General features: G+C 46.3%; 1 protein-coding gene across 1 annotated transcript; it reads right to left on the reverse strand.

Annotated features, from left to right (window-relative positions):
• Positions 1 to 22: 22 nt before the first annotated feature.
• Positions 23 to 14,324, reverse strand: LOC149339855 (deoxyribonuclease-2-alpha-like). The gene is made up of 7 exons (XM_089548511.1): positions 13,872 to 14,324; positions 12,053 to 12,245; positions 10,543 to 10,615; positions 6,252 to 6,416; positions 4,190 to 4,390; positions 1,201 to 1,445; positions 23 to 785 (listed from the first exon to the last, which is right to left on the reverse strand). Exons 1-7 carry the CDS (start codon positions 13,985 to 13,987, stop codon positions 444 to 446), a joined length of 1,335 nt encoding a protein of 444 aa, XP_089404637.1. The 5' UTR covers positions 13,988 to 14,324; the 3' UTR covers positions 23 to 443.
• Positions 14,325 to 23,679: the final 9,355 nt, after the last annotated feature.

A 23,679-nucleotide genomic window follows, 5' to 3' on the forward strand; every position in this document is an offset into this window, starting at 1 on the left:
AATTCAAAATAGACTTTCAAGATTTCGCACGGCGGTGCGGGCAAGGCACTTTTATTTTTCTTTCTTTTTAAATCCCTTTCTAACATATGTCAGATATATGGTAGACACTGAACATAAGGCAGGAATATATCGTTCCAGCCCGCAAGAAAGCTATATACAACTGCTATGCCGCCGGGTGAAGACTGTAGCAAGAACGGTTCTTAAGGGCATGCCAATAAATTTGATGACGGGGTCAGGAAACGCACGAAGTGCTTCTATAGTCAGCCACAAAGTTGACGTTTGCTAGTTGGGTACATACATGTACGATGGTCAAAATTTTCTAAATTTTCCCGTTGTCCTCCTTATGCTTGACTGGTCGTGTTGCGCATAAACGTGCGCTTTCGGAGTCGCTTCGCTCAACGGCTGCGAGCTCAACGCCTTGAAGGGTTTGAGGAACTGATCCGTCAGCGGGAGTTCTGTTTCCTTGACCGCCAGGCCGGCTTGCGCTCGTGAGGATGAGTCAGCTGCGACAGCATGGAAACGGCAACATTCCTTAAGAACTGCCGCATGCTCGGCTTGCTAGGACCAGCGCTGACGGGCGCGGCAGTCGACACACGGGTTCTTCTCTTCCGAGTCTGTGCGTTACGCTGCCTTCTAGTCGCCGCAGAAGAAACAGGAGGTGCGGCCGCCTGGCCGGCTCCGTCAAGCGAGCAGCCCGTGTTCACAATGGCGCTCTTCCGGAACAGCTTGCCAAGAAGAGTGTCTTCTATGCAGACTGCTTCGCCGCCGCGCCTCAGTTGCGATTCCTGCGGGGAAGCACGCACATACGCTCATCTTTGGTAGCATTTTTGAAATGTAGTTATCAGTCCGCTGGATGGTAGTCAGTATCTAGTCAGTCGTAATAAAGGGAGCAGAGCCGACTGGCTACTAGATATATAAACAAAGGATGACAACTATTCGAATTCTGTGAAGATTTCCTAAAATTTTGTTTTGTACTGGGGGGTACTGTTGCGGGCTAATCATGCGTTTTGTGTACTGTCCACTCCGCCCCCCCCCCCCCCCCCCAATCCCCAACCTCTATGCAGTGTTCGAGTGGTTTAGGGGAATTTTGTACAAACAAATAATTTTGGGGAATATTTCGAGCAAGACATTACGATTGCAGGCTCAGTCTTTGAATTTTGGAAGTTGTGGCAAAAAAAAGAAATAGTAGCGTCTACTCACCATGCGGTTTAAGGAGGCGATGCAGAAGACTGGTCTGTCAACAGCCACTGCCCATTTACTGTGGTCTTCTTCGGTTTTGAAAGTAATCGATCGCCGATCAGGCAGTGAAATCTTCACCAGGTCCGTGTGCGTTACCGTATAGGCACGGCTACAGTTCGCTGGTAGCTTCTCTCCAGCTCCGTTCCTCCAGGACTGAACGACCAGGTCATCGCGCACCAGGCCTGTTAGCACAGCAGCATATATGTCTGCAACGAGCAGAAGGTCAATGTGAATAGAGTTCTTGTTGCGCTTTTATTAACGCCGTACACTCCGAAACAGGGTACCCCATTATTCACGCATATGAAACTGCACAGGTACAAAAGAAGAATGCTGTTGTAACTCTACCCCTCCGTCCCCCCCTTCCTCCCTTTGTGCTACAGTGGTGCTTTCCCGAGCACGCGCCCCTATGCGACCACCTGAAAACGAAGCCGGCACTGGACACGACGGGCGGAGACACGCAGTCTAGGCGATTCCATCCGTCCATGTGCCTCCACTGCGGCGTCACTGCCACCTCCTGTTTTACCCGGGGTTTTCCTTAGGCAGCATCCAACGCAACAGTAATAATCCTGCGACCGTGTATCTACCACCGCCAGGGAGACATCACTCAATGCCTGCCGCCACGCACAGAGGCGAGCGGTTGTCAATCATTCGTGCTTCGCCCTTTTTTCCGACGGGCCGAGTGGGGCAGCTTCAAGTGGTCGCCTTCGGGCGTCCCCTTTAACCAAGTCATGGGACCCCCTTGGCCGGCTTCCTGAAGAGTCATCAGCTGACACCTGCGTTCGATTAACTGCGCGTCTAATTGTGGGTGAGGAGGTGACCTGAGGAAAGGACACTTTCGGGAGATTTATCCCACTGACCCAGCCGAGGAAGACGATGGAGAGGAGAACGTTGTTAATGATTACCCCAATACGGAGTTCCTGGGATTGGACGGAAAAGGCGGGAAGACAACGGGAGGGGCTATTTAAAAGCGCCCGACATGTTCATCGAACAGCGATTCCCTGAGACTCTACTCAGTAATGTTGTAAATATGCGAATATAGTTTTCCCTTGTTTCTTATACTCCTTGTCTACGGCCGACGTTCCTTCCTCCTTCGGCACAGCGGCGCTGTTCCCAAACCTGATGCCGGGTGAAACACACTACTAGCTCGGCAAAGCATAATACCCACAACAGGCACAAGCCTTCGTGCGGCAACCGTGCTACACGGGAAAAGAGCAATAAAACCTAAATGTAATCAACTAGGGCTTCCCACCAAAGACTATCACGATGTGCGCATTTTACAAATGCATGTGTCACCTTGCCCCTTTGCACTTGCATGTAAAATATGCAAGCTGTCTCTAATGGCCAATGATTCACAGGATGTAGGTGCTGCATTGCCACATATCATGGTGGTCCGGTGAAAAGCGGCATATACAGGGTCTGTTCTGAAAGTAGTAGGACTGGTTTTTTCCTGGGCGAACGGGCGGACGAGAGGCGGTCTGTGCGTACAGGATCGTTGAAGGGGATATTGGGAATTATGGGGAAAATCGGCAGTCGGCTCTCGGCAGTTAAGAGAGTAGGTCGCTTGTACTGTGAACCCCTGTCGAAACGTCTCGTCACGCAGAATCATAGAGCGTTTACTGGATCAGCGATACGCGATCAAATTTTGTGCAAATCTTGGTAACACGGGCAAAGACTCACGACATTATTAAGGAGGCCTACCGTGACGCTGCCATGGGTAGATCAGGTGTTTTTTGAGTGACACAAGTTGTTCCGAGAAGGTAAGGAAAGAGTTGAAGACGACGACCGCTCCGGACGCCCTTCTACCAGTAAGACCAACGAAAATGTGTTGCGAGTGAAATATTTACTGAACGGTGATTGTAGGATGAGTATAGAATGATTGCTGATAACTTGAGCATTCCTCAAACCCAATTTTTTGAGATCGTGACAGAAAAATTAGCCATGAGGAAAGTGTGCGCGAAGTTGGTGCCGGGAATGTTGTCAGAGGAGCAAAAGGCCAACCGGAAAGTGATCTGCCAGGATCTTCTTCATCATGTGAATGAGGACCCCGATTTTTTGCCCAGCACAAAGCGGCAACACTGCCTCAGGCCCCCCTACAGCCCCAACTTGGCCCCGCCAGACTTTTTTATATTCCCGAGAATAAAATCCACGCTCAGGAGGAAACATCACGGATCGGTGGAGGCGGTGCAACAGGCCGTGACGAGGGAGCTATACAGCATTCCGGTCCAGGCGTTCTCGGAGGCGTACGAAAACTGGAAATCTCATTGGCAGCAGCGTGTAGGTGCGGAAGGTTGATACTTTAAAAAATTCTAATCATTTGTACTATTCTCTTGAAAAAATTTTATTAAAAAAAATGAGTCCTACTACTTTAAGAACAGAACCTGTAAGCATCCTTTTTGGCTTATCTTGCCACTCACATAAGTTTGGCGGGGTGAAAGAGTAGTTGACTATATTGAAAAGATTCTCGATAATGCAGCGACCTATGGCATCACATACGGACGCCAACTAAAAGAAAAAATTATATGAGATCGAATTAGAGTCAGACGGCAAAAAGGTACTATTTAGACATCTGATTGTGAATCAACGTTGTCATATGCTTTTCTTACGAAAGGCAAATAATAAAGGCGCTTTCCACTTGCTGCTTTGTACAAGATTTGCCCGCGGAAGCCAGTGCCATACGCTAAAGAAGAACATGGTACCAAGAAATTAAATCACGTTTTGTGTCAATTTTTCCTGGCGCATGCTTAGCAGATTCCAGTAGAGCCAGGGGGAAAGCGAAATAAGATTGTATTTATAGAGTGCTTTATTTGCACAGTGAGGGCTGCACGTGTCTCTACTGTACGGTGGTAACAATGACGTCTATTTGCTATCTGGACGACTGTTCACTGCCTGATAGAAAACCGTCATAGAATGGTAAGCCCCATTTGATAAAGATACAGTCTTACAGCATCACCTTGTTCAAACGTGGCCCTCTTAGCGACGCTGACGAAACGCTGTCTCCCGGCACCGGTAATGTTCCGAATGAGCAGGTCCTGTCCCCGGCCGCGGATGAAGCTGTCCTTGAAGAGCAGCCCCATTTGGGGGTGCCTGTCCAGAAGGCTCTTTGGGCTTCCCTTGGCATACACATTGGCGTACTCCATGCGCAGGTGTTTCCCTGCAGAACATGATGGCGTTGTCTACCATTCTAAATAGTTCGAAAGCATACACGTGCGCAGGCGCTTAATGTTCTTTTCAAGAAAAAAAAAAAAGTAGGAATGACTTCTCAATAACCCACATAACACAACCGTGTTTTTGAGGGTATGGCCACAACACACACAATGTGATTCCTAATTTATAGCCACGCCCATAATGAAGCTGTGAGACCGCCCGCTTTCCTGGGCCCCAGCTCATTACCGCGTCAAGGCTGCGTAAGAGGAGGTAAACTGCTAGCCGTAGATAGTTTTCGAAACCATACAATTGGTCTCACGCTTATGAAGACAATCCAACACACAGTTTATGTCATTTTGAAATTAAAAACGAATTAGACAAATAATCGGAGCCAAAATTTTCTATTTCAACGCAGACCGACTTCTCAGGGGTAATCATTTCAGAGGTGGCAAGCAGCCGTTAGTCCTCGACTGCATGTTCTTCCAAAGGAAACTGCGCATTGTGCTTGCCACCCTAGAGCATGCCACGACATTTCCAAGCGCAACTACAGGTGTGCATGTCCTTGCCGCCGACCCCATTTCCCTCTGCGTTTCACGTCGGAAAGTGATGTTTAAAGTACTTTTTACAACGGTAGCACTTGTGTATAAGGATTTGAATGACAGAGTCAGGCAGCGCCATCTGAAGATTGAAGCAAAACTTCCGAAGGTGTCCGTTTGCCTCCTGAAGGCTCACTCTAGCATAGAAGCAAATGCCGCATTCCGAAAGCTGCAGAAACTATTACAAGATGAATACAAAGGTAAATAACGGCGGTGATGACCATGGCGGTGAGGCCTGCTGCCCACGAAAATAAACATTGTCTCCTACTTGCTTTGTGTATGCTATGAATTAATCTATACAATGGTCAGTTAAGCCCTAGTTAGCAAGTTTTCGAATGCCAGTGGGAAGTCATCAGTTAGCTGAATCCTCAGGACCACTTTTAAGCTTCCCTTTGGTCCAACTTAAAAATCCTCACCTTACTCAAGGTGCAGGAAGTGTGACCTTCTTCGTGCTAAACGCATAAGCTACTTTCATCATCATCATCATCAGCCTGACTACGCCCACTGCAGGGCAAAGGCCTCTCCCATGTCTCTCCAATTAACCCTGTCCTTCGCCAGTTGCGGCCACCGTGTTCCCGTAAATTTCTTAATCTCATCCGCCCACATAATTTTCTGCCGCCCCTTGCTACGCTTGCCTTCTCTTGGAACCCACTCCACTACCCTTAAAGACCAGTTCTTATCTTGCCTTCGCATTACATGCCCTGCCCAAGCCCACTTCCTCCTCTTGATTTCGACTAGGATGTCATTAACCCGCGTTTGTTCTCTCATCAACTCCGCCCACTTCCGATCTCTTAACGTTACACCTATCATTTCCATAGCTAGCTGCGTTGTCTTTAACTTAAGCTGAACCCACTTTGTTAGCCTCCACGTTTCTGCCCCATAGGTGAATACCGGGAAGATACAGCAATTGTATACTTTCGTCTTGAGGGATATTGGTAAACTGCCATTCATCATCTGAGAGAACCTGCCATATGCGCTCCACCCCATTCTTATTTTAGTTATTTGCCTCTCATGATCCGGATAAGCTGTCCCTACCTGCCCTAAATAGACATATTCTCTTACTACTTCGAGCATCTCGCCACCAATGGCGAACTGCTGTTCTCTTGCTATAGTGTTGAATATTACTTTGGTTTTCTGCATGTTAATTTTTAGCCCCACCGTTCGGCTCGGCCTGTCAAACTCATAGACTCGAGAACAAAGTCAACTTTCCTGCGCATTACTGGCAAAGTATGCGACAACGGCTGCGGAATGATCTTTCCCCTTCCCTCGTACCAATGGAATCCAGTTCGGAGGATGGGAAGGTGATGCACATGATCAGCTGCGCGTTCTCCCGGCCGCTCTCAGGGAAGCTGTAGCGGCCGGTGCCGATGCCTTCGAGGAACCGAGGCACGCTGTGCAGCAGCCATACGCCCGTTGAGCTGTCGAAGAGCACCACACCTGCGAGAAATTGTTGGGAAAACCGACTGAGCAGTTGTGTCAGTGTTCGGCACAGTCGAATTACTATGATCCCGTCCTTCATAACTGATACAGGGCATAGGACCTCAGATGAGTAACAAAGCTCCTCAGAATCTCTGGTGGGTGGTAAAGTCACTCGCGTGCTACTCCGAAAATACGTTTATACCATATGCTGGACAAATTCCACCAAAGAAAGGCGGGAAAAAATAGTACGTCGTTTTAAGTGTGGCTTTGTGTGTTCGTAATCGGTCCCACTTCCCCTGAGTTCACATCAAATCTGACACGTGTGCATGAGCGCGTGCGTGATGTGGTGTGCGCTGTTCTCAGCACAGTGGAGAGATGAGCCTCCAGCGTCCTCCTGCGTGCTTTAACCGTTAGCTTTCAGCGCTGTGTTCCGTGTTTCAGTGTGTCTCTCTACGGCCCTGCGTCCCAAAGGTCACGCTGGCCCACATATGGAATTATGCCAACTGCCCCAGAAGAATGCCATTTTGCGCTTCAAATGTATCAGGGTCCTGTCCGCTTGTTTTATTCTTCCACAGAAATTTCTAGTTCTATTAATGATCCCAGGGATTTATGGCCTAACAACTCGACAGCGAGTGGCAAGAGGCTGCCGGTAAATCAAATAAAAATATTTCATTCAAGAAAAATTAGAAATTATTCTCTGTCGCGGATAGGAAGGATCGAGAAATAGGATCCTTGGTAAGCAAATGTTACAGTTGGTGATGTTTTCAAAAGTAATGGAATTTACTGGCACTGAGGAGAGTATAGCTATTTTATCTTGCAGCGCTTTTTCTTCAAAGCTGTGACGGGGTTGTCGGTGCACACCATGTGCGCTCCGGATTTTTTCATGCCAGATAACAAAGGACACGAGCAGGTGGGATCAGGCTAGCTACTACGGGAACTCCGAAGGCGTTGCTAGCCAACAGTCAAGAAACTGAACAAGCAAAAGCGCGACTGGCAGCGTGAAGGCTGTTCCTATTTGCACTGCTCACCAATGGCTCCATACTCTCGAGGTGTCACCCATGCAATGAGCGGTATAATGATCTGTGGATTGCTCCTACCTGCTGCTGCATTACAACGTAGTGAGTTATAATTCTGTGTCAAGACTGCAGCCTGTTTTTGAGAACCTAAAAATGCTGGAGAATCTTCAGTAACTAAAACAAAATCTACCGCTGTAAAAGGAGAACGTGTAATAACTCATTACCGCGTATGGTCGAGAGGAAAGACTGACTAGTAACCGTCTCTGTTGCATGAAAGTACTGCTTTAAAAGAGTGCTGCCGAATAACGCCGCTATATCCCCAGGATGCACGAGCGGCGGTCGTGGCGTATAGGTGCTATGTGTGTCAACGGTCGGTGGATTTTACTGACACATGTTACAAAATTCGTATAATTTTCAGGCCCATAAGGTACGCTGTAACCACCACTCGATAAAAATCTATGCGAATTGGTTAGCCCTCCAGCGCTATGAAAAGCTTTGTCCCGATAGTAAGTGCGTTAAGGCCTCGTGGTCTAGAGAAGGCCTCAGAAAAAACAGAGATCCTCGGTTTGACATCCCAGCGAGCTGGTCACATGACACTTTGCAGCAGTCAACAGGTAATTGTGGTTAGGTGTGAACATTTCAAAGCCACATGTTTGCGCTGACAATTTAACTGTGTTGAATAAAGTAATTCAGTAGAATAAACGCCCCACAACTTCAAACATATCTGGCTTCAGTGCTGTATACCACAAAACCGCATTAGGTTTATTTTTTACGGTAAAGGTGCATAAACATAGCTTTTGTATTTTGCGTTGAACGTATAAAATGACTATCTGCTTTGGATGGAGTTGTAGAGTAAGCTTTAAATTCAGTGTTCGGTTTCGACCGTGCTCTATTGTTCATACGCATTGGCGAGACACAAAAACCCTTGCCGACTCCTGCGGCCACCATGTGACCTGCCTTGACCAACCAACATTTTTCACGTTATTTTTCCCTCCTCCAATTTGTCATAATTCAAGGCTTGTACCTACACCTCGCACCTCATACCATACGCAATCTTTGAAATATATTACTCCCACATTACTCAATAGTTTAGAGTCGTCGAATTTCGATCCAGCATACGAACCTAAACATACCATCAGTCTGTTCTGTCGGCAGAAATTATTATAGTTGTCTTAGATCTTGTAATGTGAGGCGTTTTCTGTGCTGTAATTATTGTACACATGTCCCTTGTATAAATTTACTGTCGCTTCAATTTGTTGCATACTGTGTCCAGAATGTCCAACACATTGTACTTCATCTGTTTTTTTCTTTGTTTTCTTTTTTTTCTGTGTCTGAAGCGTTACAAACTGTTGTTTGCCTTGCAATGTTGACTTTGTATTTATTTCTTGCGCTTGAACTATATTGCCTTTGTAATATGTGTCTGTATTTATTTTTCCTTTGTTATGATGATGTTGTTTCCGACACGCTGCAATGCCATCATGTAGGGGGCCGGGGCCCCTGTCAAGCTGTTTTTACAGCTTTTAGTCCCGGCTCCTATCTTTTCGAAAGGAAAGGAAATAAAGAGGAAATGAAATAAGCTTATTCAGCCGACGATACTGGCGGTTAGGCAATGCTGCGAAATGTCATGTCACCAGACCGGCGAGGACCAAAACCGAGGTTTCGTTGAGCTGCCGCAGCTGAACACCATTGAGGAAGTCACTAGCAGTGTTGATCGCTACAAGTACAAAGGACCTCACTCAGTATGATTCAAGTGACAATTATCGTCAAGGCATGAGCGCAGAAAAAAACAAACAAAAAACAGTGAACATGTTCGTGTGTCTCGGCACTCAAGTGGATCGTAATGTGTGATGCCCTATATGGTTTCAATGTCCAAATGAATAATGTCCGTACCTGTGTATTAACGATTTCAAGCGTGACAGAAAAATTTCTCAGAGCCGAAACCATCTTATATTTACACCGCCCTATATGTTTACACTGCCGTGCTCACCAAAAAAAGAACTTCAAAACGAAGCGCAAAGATTGGTTGCGCAAAAGGGAAAATCACATGAAAGAAAACGGTACAAGAGCATTTGTTTTACCTTGCTAAAGGTAAAACTTGAGGCGTTAGTTTTAATGGGATTTAAAATTTCCGCAATGGCATCGTAATACATAAATTCACTCCGTTTCTTCATGAGTACAAGAATATCGTCAGCATATCTAAAAACACGTAGAACATCGTCCCTCTTTAGTACACCAAACAAGGAGCGGTCAGTACTGGCTAAAAAGATGTTACACAAAACTGGCGCTCCGCACGACGCAGTATACATCGATCACTGCAGAAAGGTCCGGTTGTCAAAAGTGATAAATTGGCGTTCAAGTAAAACTGCAATAGTGTCAGGAAGCTGTCGACGAAGCTGTCCAAGCTGTTGCGTTTTGAAAGCCTATGGCTCCATCGGCTTTAGTGCAGCTAGGTACCGATTGAATAAGTGCCTGATAAGGTATGGCGTAAAATAGATCTTCGACATCTTCAGAGAACCCGAATCCAATAGTGTTTTTTGTCTGCAGAAGCGCTATGGCATCATCAGACTTCTTTTTGGCGTAAGGATCAACAACCTGCAACCTGTTCAAGTGCCTCTGCAGAAGAAGACTGATTCCATGTTGCCAGGTGGCTTTTTCGCTAATTATGGCTCTGAAGGGCACTTAATTCTTCTGCGTTTTAGCGGCAAAGAACACAGTAAGGCTGTCTTTCTTACTGCTAACAATGTCATGGGACAGTTTCGTTAGTTCGAGGCCATTTCATAAAGAGACGGCGTCTTTCTTCACACGCGTGCACTTTACAGATACCTTTTCAAAGTTCTTGAGCACAGCTGCGCTTGTCGCTAATGTGATTGTCCCTTTTTCGTAACCCATGTTCACGCTACAAGGCACCAACTTGCCGAACAACTCATGTTCCTCAAATTGAAACGCAGTTTTTAGTGCATGCACTATATTTTCACCCAACACATCCCTAAAGAATTTGTTACATATAGTCGCATGAACTTCTACGATCGTACGCTTAACAGTAGCTTCATCTATAGCCGCACACATATATAAAAGTATGGAAAGGTTATGACCATAATTCCGAGTTTGAATTTCAATTTCAAGTTTACCTTTGCAATGGCCACTGCGAGTTCCATTGTATCCTGGAGGTGGTTGGTCATTGTAAGCCACGTAGAGAATGTCCTGAAAGTATAAAATATCCGTGGTCTATAGACTTCGACACAGCCTTCTGTATGGAATCAGGCCGAACCGTGAACGTTCACCGACATTTTCTTTGACTGTAAGACACAGTGCACTCTACTTTGAAGGCTGACCCGGAATGCGCGGGTTAAATCCCGGCAGCGGCGGTCGCATCTCGGGAGGCAAAACGCTGGATGCTCATGTGTTGTGCTACGTCAGTGCACGTTAGGAACCCCAGGTGGTCTAAATTATTCGGAGGCCTCGGCTAAGGCATCCCTCATAGCCTGAGTCGTATTGGCACATTAAACACGGCAAACCGAAACAAATTTGCCTGAACTCCATTCATGAGCTTAATTAGAATATGCAGCGGTAGGCTGGCCATCGCTAGACTCAGCGTTTCTGACCCTGAGATTTTTAGACGTCGTGTTATTGCGGACAGCTTTGGGGAAGTTTGCGGGGACCTTTAGACATGTTCTCAACATGGACTTATATGGGTGTCATACTTAGAGGGAACACAAGAAATGGCCCCTTAAAGTGGGTGAAAGTAGTTTACCAGGAGCATGCTCCTTCTCTCGAGCTCTAATACGGATGTTAAGAGCCTAGAAAAACCGTCTCTTTCTTGCATGTGATCGTCTTGCGTCTAAGTGTGTAGCGTTAGTGCTTCGTCCCACACTTCTTGCTCATCATCGTCTTCTAAGTAGCACTAATCCAATGGTTCCGAGGTGAAAAAAAAAATAGTCTCTTGCGTGTCCTCAACTGTTGTTGTAGTTGTTATCCTGATGCAATCCAACAACAACGGCTGGCCTAGCGCTAGCACTCCGTCCCGAGGCACTGCCCGCTCATTATCGTCTTCTCAGTAGCACTGATTCGGAGGGTATGACCCGAGTAAAACCGTCTTTTCTGTGTACACCAAAAAAAGACAAAAATCGAATCAGTCGCCTGTGTGTGCTTCAGTTCACTCATTCATACTTGAAAACTCAGTGAAACCGTTTGGCAAAAAAAGGCCGTGCTTTCGCTTTGAATCGCATGTCGCAAACATGCACTGTCATATTTTTTGGGCGGTTCGCGGTGAAATCTTTTCTCTGCATTAAGAACGGGTTTAAGCGTGCTCCTCCGAGTATGATACACACTGTACATTGGCTCAAGGCAAAAATAATCCAGCACTTCTTTTTCTTTCAATTGTTTCCTTTCCTACTGTAGTACTCATCAATTACTAGACTATAAGGAAGCGTCTTGTGCAGACCTGTATTTGTTAATTGTCCCTAGACGCATTATAGATTGGGCAGTTGAGATGTCTTTGTTTCTTGTCAAAAAATGTGCCGACAGCATCCCAGTTTTATACTCGTTCATGAGCACGCAGTAAAGATGCGATCCTTCGCATAAATGACAGAAGAACGTTGAAAGCAACAACACTGGTGAGAGTACAGAGTATACCCTTGCCTCTGCCGGGTGTCGCAAAGGCCTGAGCGTGTAGGCCGCAGGGTTCTCCTTGTCAAAGACGTTCTGGTTGGAGAGGGTCCACGTCTGAGCCGTCTTCGGAGTGTTAGAGTCGACATAGACGAACTCACCACCTTTGGGCGTCAGGAAGTTGTTTTTGGACGGCTGCATCTTGGGAAGCTTGTACATGATAAACCTTGATTGTAGAGAGCGCAGAAAGCAGACATAAAGCACGGCTTCCTTGCAAAAGTTGCATCATCTCAGAAACCAATCCAAAGAGATAAGAGGAAACGAGTTTTCAATGAAATGCATTGAAGCAAAGCGGTTTTTATGAATGGGCGTATTTTCAAACCACCGTTTTATTATTTATTAGCCCTCTTACGGTGGCGTCGTCTTCCGCGGCTTACGTCACCCGGAAGTCTCGATTTCCGAAAGAGGATGAAAGGGAAAGAAAAGAAAACTGAACACTACAAAACACCGCTCCACTACTCGGGTACTAAAATCATCAACTGCCAGAAGTTTCAGTGGTTGGTCTTTATTTGTAATAACTGTCGCGCTAACTAAGTCGCGAAACACGCAAAAATAATAGGCGGATTAGTGTTCGTTGAATGAGCTATGCCTTGGTAAAAATCACGGCCAAAATAAAGGTCGGTTTACGCCGAGAATTCAGTAGTTTCAATTCTTGTTTTCCTCACTTGAGTAGACGCATGTTATGTCGCGTCAAAGCAATAATAAGGCTAGCGCCGGTTAGGAATTTAAATATAAGAACAAAGAGACCAAGGAGAATTTTCGGCGGCTCCACGAGGGTAACAGCGAATAATGAACTGAAACTGTATCCTTCGTACTGCACACCGACAAGTAATTGATCCATACTGGGTGGCTCGCAGCACAAGCTGCATCTAAGACTGAAAAGAAACCGCTTTTCAGAAGCCGCTTTAAAATATGATGAAAAAAAAAATCATTGCGAAGACGCGATACTTGCGGTTATTAGCAAGAAATGCTTCGACAGCAAGTACCTGCTCTTTCAATGGGAAAAGGTAAAGGGTTAAATTCGCCTTCAACTGATTCAGTGTATGTCTTTTGCGAGGTGGCGATCTAGACGAACGCCTGTAATGGATTGCAGCGGAAGGGTAACGAGTACTTGCTGGGTAATCTGTTAAAGTATGCTTTGGGCTAGTACCAAGTAAACCTCATTGCAGAAAATAAAAACTGAGCGACAGCGAGCAACCAAGAAAGGGTAATTGTCGTATTTTGCCAACATAGCTGTATTAATCACCAATAGTCTGGAATTGGTTCTTTTCCCGGAAAAGCGACATTACAGAAGTGATAACTACGACGAAATATTAAGTGTTCTGTTTTGATTCAAAATTCTAGCGTTATGAAGATGAAGTTAAAGGATCTTGGAGCGCGCCCTTTTGGGGAGGAAGACTACAACCCGTTTTCCTGCCGCGGCAGCATTACCAGTAACCGCGGTAAAAAGGCATCGTGGATACGGAGTTGCTGTAAACCAGCAGAAATACGCTCACGTTTGTTGTGGCTTATTAATGCCAAACATGTCTGCACCAATCACGCTTCTTTCAACAGTTTTTAGCACTATGCTAGCTTTTATTAGCAGGTAACCTTATATAGCTAACCATGCATGGATAGCTTTGTAGCTAACCACTGAATTCTTTGACATGAGGGAATTTCACTTCACCCACAATTTCGTTTCTGTCGCAGTTAACAGTCGCTGCCGTGTCCAACGCATTGTTTCAAATCAAAATGTAGAAGCCGCCACGATTCAGCCTTCATCTCAAACGGCAGCCTCTCCAGGCTCACTTACCAGTCAACATTCCTTCCAGATTGGTCTTTGCATCTGGTCGACCCGGGAGTTGTTGTACTCGACGGAGGGGCGGCCAATGCAAGCACTAAAAATGTCAGCTCTAGACGACTGTGCATTTTGGATGAACGGACAGCACTGGGTGAGATCCAAATGGCCGGCCGCAGCGCGAAACAACAGCAAAAGTCGGCGGTTCGTATACAGACCGATGATCTAACACCAGACTCGTAGAAACGAGGCAGCAGGAGGAACAAACGCGCAGACTACCAAGGTCCCGGCTGCACACAACGATCCTCAAGGTCACGAACCGAGTCTCGTTGCTTCTTTTGGTCTGCGGGCAAGGGCAACGAATAAGGATGTGAGGCTCCCCGCTCTGCGAGTGTGAGTGCCCCGCGAAAGGGAGAAGTACGCTGCACGGTGCCGAGTGTCACGCCAGCGAATCAGACCGGAATCACCGAAATCAGGCAGGAAGCAGCCTACGGTCGTTATCGACCGCAAACAGACGACCGGGTAGCTGTCCAGAGTGTTGGTGTGAGTGCGGGCTGAAAGCGATCGCAAAAAACGCCCATTTTCTCTGTCCGCAAAGAAGAGGGCACGCTTGGGTGTTCGACCTTGACGCGTGGCGCCTGATTGGCAGAGTCGTTGACTTGAAGCAGCTGCGCGAGCGGATTAAGTTCCTCTTTGAAGAACACGCTGCTTCGCTCCTTTTTGGATGTCGAATTTGCGCGCTTGCTACATTCCGGCGCAGTTCGCAATCAGTGGAAATGCGAAGTACGAGTTTGAGGGGCGTCAAGGACATTTCGGCTGCGCAGCGTGTTTTAGATTCACAGAGTGTCAAGCCGGAGACACGCATCAGTTAAGCTCGGCCATTCAACGCGGCCTCACCAATTAGGGGCCATTCCGCATCGCAAATGTTTCGGCTATTTCAGTGCAGGCCTTCACTGTTGCAAAAACGTCTCGTTTGATTAAACTCTGCTGCGTAATGCGGCAGTGCCGTTGTCATATGCTCAGTAAACGGTTAGTGCATGGCGTCACCAATGCGATGAAGCGGCTGGGCGTTCATTGTCTTCGGTTTCCTTCAACTCACTTGGAAGGATTTGTTTCAAAGAGGCTGCAGCGAACGCAATCACCCGACCTTATATAGAGACCCAGTTCTTAGACTGCATTTGGGTCCACCAACGAAAGCCGACGTTAAACCACATATGGCTAGAGCCGTAAATGTAAACACCGCTTTTTTTTTTTCGTAGTATCTCGAAAGTTTATTGTGTACAATCCTGCGCCCTGTAGCGTAAGTTCAACAGGTTTCAAACGTTTTCTGTGCATGCGTTGCTTTGCGTGCGTTCAGAAAGGGCGTTCAGAATGTCAACTTTGAAACTTGGAAATACCCGGCGAATTCAGACACTCAAACTGAAATCACATCAATTTATCAGGTTCCAGCTGGAAAGCTTTAACGTGCCGGAACGTTTTTTATTTCTGAGGGTAAATATTTCATCGTTTTTCACAGCAGAACAATCCTCTCTGTATTAAGACAAACAAACAAGCAAACAAACAAACAAACAAACAAACAAACAAACAAACAAACAAACAAACAAACAAACAAACAAACAAACAAACAAACAAACAAACAAACAAACAAACAAACAAACAAACAAACAAACAAACAAACAAACAAACAAACAAACAAACAAACAAACAAACAAACAAACAAACAAACAAACAGGATTGCAGGAAGCAGCACTCCGGCAAATGCTTCCAAACCAGCCTAGAATAACACAATGGATTGTCTCGCACTTAAATGTATAATAAGAGTACCTAATAAAAATTGATACTGCGTAGACTGACGTTAAATAGGCGTTAAACACAAGTACGAATATGAATAGGCAAGACCACATCCGAAGCATTAATGTGATCATTTGGGGCGTGGCTTAGGTTGTCTGGTCCGAGCCATTAGGTAAGCCACTTTGATGAGGTGCGTGAAAGACTGAAGACACCGTACGGCTTGATACCGCATGCACGTTCCAGGTATTACTCAGCACACAGTGGTGGGGAGAGAGAGAGGAAACAAGCACGACGTGAAAGAGGACGAGCGCTTGTCCTACTTTCTTTTTGTCTATGTCGTCGTCCTTTGCTCTCCTCCTCTCCATGATTCCTCACCGACTGGCCCACACGAGGGTATTAGTTGGGGAGAGACGCGGTGGGCTAGGCGGTCGGGATATCTGCGAGCTGTGATGCCCGTTGCCCAACCTCGATCCGCTGAGGTTCAGTGAGTCGAAGGATGGCTTGCGCCGAACTGGAGATAGCGGCTAGTACGCGTTAATATCCGGTGCACGGAGGATTAAATATGAGAATACCGGCTTATTTCTGTCATCGTCATTCTCTCGCTGTATCCCTTCTAAAACAGATTATGCGTCCTTTAAGGCCACTGATCCGAAAGGAATATAGAACGCCAATAAAATTCGGCAGAGACACTTGGGACTGCTTATGTCTGAGAATGCGAAAGCATTAAAGTGCTGAGTCATACTACGTTGCAAAAGGACTGACTCATGACTATGCATAGTGTTTGTACAAACTTACGCAGCTTAGATTAAGTTACTTGTAAAGTGTTGAGTCATACTACTTTGAAGGGTGACTATGAGTCACGACTATGACTACGAATCATGACTATGCATAGTTCCTACCAACTCTGCACACCTTATATTACGTTACTTGTAAAATGCTGAGTCATGATACGCTGTAGACTGTCTGTCATGAGTCATAACTATCAGTGGGAGTCATGAATATGCATACTTTGTACAAACTCTATACAAATTACATTAGGTGACTTGTGAAGTGCCAAGTTATGCTACACTGCAGAATATCTGAGTCAGGAGTGATGACTATCACTACGAGTCACGACTTTCATACATTGCGCCAGGCCATTCATGACTGTACATGTTCACCTACATGTGTTGTGACCTCGTACACCAGTGGTCTGACATCATCGGAATTTCGTGCTATGGAATGTGACGTATGCCGGCTTTTGTGCAAATGAGAAAAACCGGGTCCTTCAGCGAGCGCTTTTAAAAAATTGGCTTTTTGGGGTAAAAATATGGCTTTTGCGGCATAGTATTACCCATGTTGGCGGAAAGAAAAGCGGTGAATCGTCTTAAGAAGTAAGCTGGTTAACTAATTTTTAATTATTAACTATTTAACTAATAGTGTTAGGTGTCTAGTTGCCATTAAAGAATTCTAACCGCTCGTTAGTAATAGCAACATCAGTTTTTATCTTCCAAAACGCGGTTACCCTCGTCCCTGTACCTCGAGAAGACCTGGCTGCGTCGGGTGAAAATGCATGCGCTTTTGAAAGCCAGCAGGCGAAGCAACCCCTACAGTGCATGTAACTAATCGAAAAAGTCAATTTTTGTCCAGCCAGAGCGCCACGGGTAATCACGTTTTCGAAATTACAAAAACTGATATGGCTATTACTAGCCTCTGGCTACAAATCTCTGTTTGCAACTAGGCGCCTGACTCTACTAGTTAAAAAGTTAATTATTAAAAATTAGTTAAACAGCTTAAAACGTAAGACGATTCACCGGTTTTCTAGTGTCCGCCAACACTGTTAATACTATGCCACAAAAACCAAATTTTACACGAAAAAACTATAGTTGAAAATTTTGGACGTGTTCGCTGAAACACCCGGTATAATGCCCTCGCATTAAAAGTGAAATTTTTTGCTAATTGGCAGCGCACCGACGCAGAAGCGTAGAGCAGAAACAAGGGGCAAGAAGCCAGCAAGCGCTTTATTCGAAGGGCAGGTTGTTTAATTCTACAAGCAATTTTTTCAGATATGGTAATATTGAACTAAAGAGATCAATATAGCAGTAAGCAGAGGTGGGCAAACGCCTTCAATTTAGCTTTTCCTCCATCACCCTCACTATTAAATCCTTGCCCCTACCTAACGCTCGTCCTCAGGGTCAGCACTTTTCGTATTAATTTTCCTTGTGGCAGATATGTTCTGGTAGAACCGCGTCTCTTTTGGCTGTGTCGAGTCGCATGGATCCTGCCTAACACTCAAGAGTTCTCAGCAGCCAAGAATAGCCGCAAGGAATATCCCGCAGACTGTTCTCGTAGTGCTTCTGGCAGCGAATGAACTGTGCAGAGAGAATGGGGGCCGTCGAAAAATGCTTCTCATGATGCCCTGAGCAGCATATCAGAAGCGAGTGGCGGGATAATTTCAGCCACAAAATTCTCGCGCCTTTTGGCAGAACAGACATGCCATAATCAGTCGAACCGACCAGCTCGCTGCTGCGCACTCCTTCAGCTTAGAGGAGGCAGAGGGACAATCTACTTCACCCTACGTACGGTAGAAGGAGATTCGGACTGGCGACACGGATCAAACCAGACTAGGCTCTGGCCGAAGGCATGTGGCGTATAGACGGCAGACTGGACAGAAAAACTCTACTCTGAACCCAGTTGCGACAAAACACTATCACACAGAATTTCCAAAAGGCAAGGCTCTGAAGAGTACGCAAGTGAGCAGTTAGTTACGTACATGAGACAAAAGACTATGTACAGTGAAATTAAAACACACGTAATACCATTCTAATGGCTGAAAAAAAAAAACCCAAACCTTCAAAACGTTACGAGGTTTAAAGAAACAATACAAAAGTAGAAAACGAGCCACAGAGATCGAGAAACAAGAGTTTGAGAGAGCGAGGGGCAGCGGTGGTTTATTTTCAGAGTGGCAAGGTCCGATTTCAAGGGTGGCCGCCGGGCTGCAAATGTTAAGTCACTGGAACGGGGAATGTACAGCGTTCGCTTTCTCTTCGCTGGACGCGCTCTAGCGATTCCCCCTGCGCAGTCACGTGGTCATTTCCGGCCATAAATGGTCCGCCTCGCTTCTTCCTCGCGGCCGCGAACACACACATCATGCGAAGACTTGTGTAGTGATTGCTTTCATGGCTGGAGAAAACCGTGCACAATTTTTACGTTCATGTTTACACGTTTCCACACTTAACGAGCTTATCAAGACAGCGAACAGAGCTCGGGTGCTGCCCTTCTAGGGTGCAGTAACAGGCGGGAACCGGGTAAAACTCGGGTAAAGTGCTCTGCTATTCAGAGCGGGAACAAAAAACGCCAAGCGACGGGTTTTATGGGTGCATAGAAGCGGGAGAAATTTGTTCCCACGAACTATACCCGCCTCTGTAAGGTGAGCGCCTTTTTGAATATTGGGAATTTTTTTTTTGTGATTACTCACGTTGCTTCGATGTCAGTGCAGCGCTTTTCGAATGATTTTCTTGCGCGGAGAAGGTGCGTGCACGAAAAGAGTGCCGGGAAGCTCTTTTGTATTTCGCATGAAATTGATCTCTTCGGGCGCAAAAATAACGATCAGCACGCCACAAAAAACGACTGTTGAAAATAACTTTCTATTGTGCATGCTTTTGGTGGTTATATTTCTGACATACATTTTATCGTGGCTCGCATTCATACTTTTGCAACATCACACGCGTCGACATGAGAATGGTCGGTGATGTACGGTGCGCATCTTCTTGTAGCGAGAGCTACATTACCCGCAGTCTCGCCGTTTCGCTGTGGGCCTTCGGCGCCACTTGTGCGCATGCGCGAGGAGCCGAGTGACATCACAGCCGCGCAGCTGGTGCGCCGCGCCGCTCGCCTCCGACCGAGAGGAGCCGCCGAGTGACGTCAGAGCTGCCGGCACCGCCTCCGACCGAGAGAGAGACTGCGCATGCGCGACACGCAGCTGGTGCGCCGTGCTTTACTGCGCGTGCGCGGCAAGGGGAGGAGGAGGGTCGCGGTGTATAAATGATGGTGATGAGGCGGTGGAAAAAACACACTGTCATGGCGGCCAGGAAGAGCGAGGCCGACGCTGTGCAGCGTAGGAGACGGGAGAAACTCGAGTCGTCGGGCCATGACGATAAGCAAAACAACTAGACGTAACCAGGGATATACCGTACCTCTCGCTACGGATATCCTGGCATAGCTGAGCTAAGCTGCTGCCAATTTTTTCTATTCAACGAGATAGTACCTATGCTTAAAGCTCCAGAAAGCTAATTCTGATCTTTGTTTTCTTTATTTTCGTTCTTAGTTTCTTCGCACAAGAAACTAAAGAAACCAGACAAAAGGTGTTTCTTTGCGTCTGACTGGGTCCGGGAACCGATACAAACTCTACGTGGTGGAAACTGTGCTATACAAACAAGATACTCCATTCAACTTCTACTGACATATAAAAAAAATGCAAACGCATAGATCGAGAGCATATATACAAAGCATACATATAAAACAGCAAACAAATAGAAAACGAAGTTAATAATACCGAAAATATGGACGTCTTCCTTCGCGGTACACAGACACAACTGCACATAAATATTGAAGTAAAAAAAACTGAAATTCAACTCGTTTCTTAAATCACAAGAAGAGATTTTCTTTTGTTTCAGAGCCACGGCTTGAGTTCTCTGATATTAGCTTCACAAAAAGATTCCGCAATGGTTCACTGAGATTTATTTTAATCTGATCGTGTTAGCTTAAACTGCGTTTAGCAATTCAAGTACCTGTAATTGCTACAGATTCCTTGTTTCCTTCATTAGTATTCCAACATGCAATAGTTTCGTTTTCGAGAATATTTAAGGGTGTACACTAAGCGTACATTGAGCGCCTTTAAACCTATTTCATGGAAATTTTATTAATGCTTTGTTTTAACATTATTCCCAGCATTTGCACTTTCACGATCCTTGCTCTTTGGGGAGTGTATTTTCTCGGTATCTATTCTTTGCACGAACAAAATTTGAGTATCGAAGGACTTCGAATCTGCTATATTGGGTTTCATGGAAACTGTGAATGTTGTTTTCTAGGCAAACTGTTTTCCTACCCAGTGGAACATTCGTTTTATACCGAAAGCTTTTCGTATTCGAAAAATTTAATTGTCTAGTGGTTGTCATATGTGGTAAACATGTTTTTTTACTTGGTACAAGAGACCAGGAAGAAGTAGAAAGTTATTGCAGTTTATACACGAATCTCTGCTTAAAAGTCAGTTGCTGGCAGTGAAAACTGACGTTATTATTTTGCTATTTCTTTTCAAGATCACTTATTGTCTCCAACTTAGGTCGAAAAAGTCCAACTGAATCCAAAGAAGCTGAAATGAAACGCCGTTGCTATTTCTTCTCACATTAAGCCTAAAAAGGAATGGAAGGCACCGTTTCTTCGCCAATCAATTCTGTCGACATTCACTGCTGATTTACGACGTATTTCAGCATGTACAGGGGCGACAAAAACATGCAAACAGCGCTCGATTCTACTATACTATACGTGCACTTCTCCTCTGTCCTTCGTCCGTGCGCGCTGATTTCTGTTTTGAAGATGAGCTGCGTACATGCAACACGCTATTCTTCTGCGACAACGCGTCATGCAATCAAAAGACGCGTGATGCAGTCAAAGTCAACTCTAGCATCTTTTTATTACCAGCCAAGTTACAAGCGTTGCGAAAATTATTGCGAACAGTGAAGCGGAAATGGACCGCGCTGTTAGCATTTTCTATCTGGTCAGCACGCATGTATGCATGCCCAAGCAATAATGCAGAACTTTTTTGTCTGATTAGCAAGAGAGCAACGGTATGCGTCATTCTCTGCTGTAAATGCACGCCCAATTCGTAAAGCTTGCGTTACTCCATATAAAATCCGCATGGCGTGGCCTTCGCGTAAGCTGCGCTGGACCAAATATGGCGCAGGGTCGGAGTTGTCGCCGACGGTGAGTGTACTTTTCCAGTAACTTTAGACGATGCTTGTTGTGGGGCCGATGTTACAGGTGCTGGTAAGCTTGGGTCGCGCACCATCAGAGCTGCTGTCATCGCACTCGACCTAGCGAACCCAGGCCAGAGGCTCGCTTGCCGGCCACATCCCTCCCTGGTTACACTTCGGGCATGGCCCAGCAACAAACGCTACCGAAATGGCTTCGCACGCGACGCACGCGTCGCACGTTCAGACTTCCTGCAAGCAATCTTCCCGGCTCCTGTTTTCCTCGCCGCCACGTCCTCGCGATTAAGACAAGCGGTCTAAATGCACAGCACGCAAAAACAAACAGCTAGACCTCGTAAAGAGTGCGAAGAGATCGTGGGAGAGGCAGGTGACCGTGAGAGACGCACCTAAGAACGAGAGCTGACTTTCAACTGACCACTTATCTCGAAGATCGATGCGTGGAAACGGGTAGAGCGTAAAAGGATATGACTGTACAGGGGCGAGAACTAATCGTCGACAACAGTGGGAAATTCTTTTTTTTTTCCCCAGTCGCTCTTGCTGTCAGACGACGCAACCTCGCTGGCCGTGGTTCGTGTCGCAAAAAGCTTGTTTGTCTGCCGCAGCTACCACGCCTTCATAGAAGCGCTGTGTGCGTCGGAGCTCAGGAGAGTCCTGCAGCTGTTCCGTGGCGCTATACGAGCATCGGAATATTTGGTACGCGCGGCTCCTCTGTAGCAGTATGGTATAGCTGATGGTATGGTATAGCTGATGGCATGGTAAAGTTTTATTTTCCGCTGCATGCCATTCAGGCGGATAATTTCGAAATGTTTCGTAGAGGTCCTTCCTAATGCTCGCCTTCACGCTCAGTTCAGGTGCACCGCGGTTTGCGGCTGATGATCGTTCCACAATGAGAGGTAAATATACGTGAACAAAACAACTCGCCACCTATTTCCAATTGATGAATAAAATGTGTAGATAAACTAGCCCACAGTAGCTTGGCTTGATATTGTGAGCCCTGCGGCAACGGTGTCAAGGCGCACGCATTCCAAGTCTGATGAAAGTAAAAAGTGTTCTGAGATAATGAGCTCGACAACAAGCTATTCTGTTCTGAATAGTGATGAGGAAACCGGGTAGCAGTCGTATTTCACATTTGCTAACGTGTTAACGTGTTAGCTGACCTGCACCCTCAGGAGGTCGGGCCGTATGCTGGACGGAAGAACGGTACGTGAAACCAATATGTGCGATGGCGAGGAGCGGATACAGCCGGCATGCCATCGACATGGATGGCTAATACAAAGAATACTAATAATAATAATGGGTTATTACGAAATGAAAGACAGTAAGGGTGTGCTCAAGGTAGACGCACTAACGTTGTTGTTCGGACTGGGATGGAGGAGACTTGAAACGAGGGCGAGAGTAAGAGTCCTTATAGTGGAGAACTTCTGCCTAATATCGACTACCAAGGAGTTTATAACTGCATAACTTACGGGAATCTATCGCGTTACGACGGCTCCAGAATCCGAAAGCCAGAACTAGGGGACAGGCCCGCCAGAAGAGATGGTTTAGGTTTAGGTTTATGGGGTTTAACGTCCCAAAGCGACTAAGGCTATGAGAGACGCCGTAGTGGAGGGCCCCGGAAATTTCGACCACCTGGGGTTCTTTAACGTGCACTGACATCGTACAGTACACGGGCCTCTAGAATTTCTCCTCCAAAGAAATTCAACCGCCACGGCGGGGATCGAACCCGCGTCCTTCGGGTCAGCAGCCGAGCACCATAACCACTGAGCCACCGCGGCGGCACCAGAAGAGATGCTCCGCGTGACGATTCCCGGCAAATCACCCAGTGCACTCCTGCCCTTCACAGGCTGCAAATCAAAACCATTTTGTTGTGATTTCCCCATTCAGGCAGAGAAGTGGAAAGAAATGAATTCGGGTTTGATTTTGGTGGCAACACACGTTAAGCAATATTTCAGCTGTGAATGGACCGAAACCAAGGCAACCTTTTTGTGTTCTTCCTCGCTACATTGCAATAGAACCTATCTTGACGAAGCCCAAACAACTTTCTTTGGGCTCGCTGTCTTTTA

This window comes from Amblyomma mixtum, chromosome 6 (assembly GCF_055824585.1).
Source record: "Amblyomma mixtum isolate Tamu chromosome 6, ASM5582458v1, whole genome shotgun sequence".
Taxonomy (NCBI): domain Eukaryota; kingdom Metazoa; phylum Arthropoda; class Arachnida; order Ixodida; family Ixodidae; genus Amblyomma; species Amblyomma mixtum.

Excerpts from the sequence above, each read along its gene's own strand:
- LOC149339855 (XM_089548511.1), bottom strand. The coding sequence starts at position 13,987 with ATGCACAGTCGTCTAGAGCTGACATTTTTAGTGCTTGCATTGGCCGCC. Across the intron at positions 4,391-6,251 it reads CTCCGAACTGGATTCCATTG|GGAAACACCTGCGCATGGAG; the intron begins GTACGAGGGAAG and ends CATGTTCTGCAG. Across the intron at positions 786-1,200 it reads TCGCCTCCTTAAACCGCATG|GAATCGCAACTGAGGCGCGG; the intron begins GTGAGTAGACGC and ends GCTTCCCCGCAG.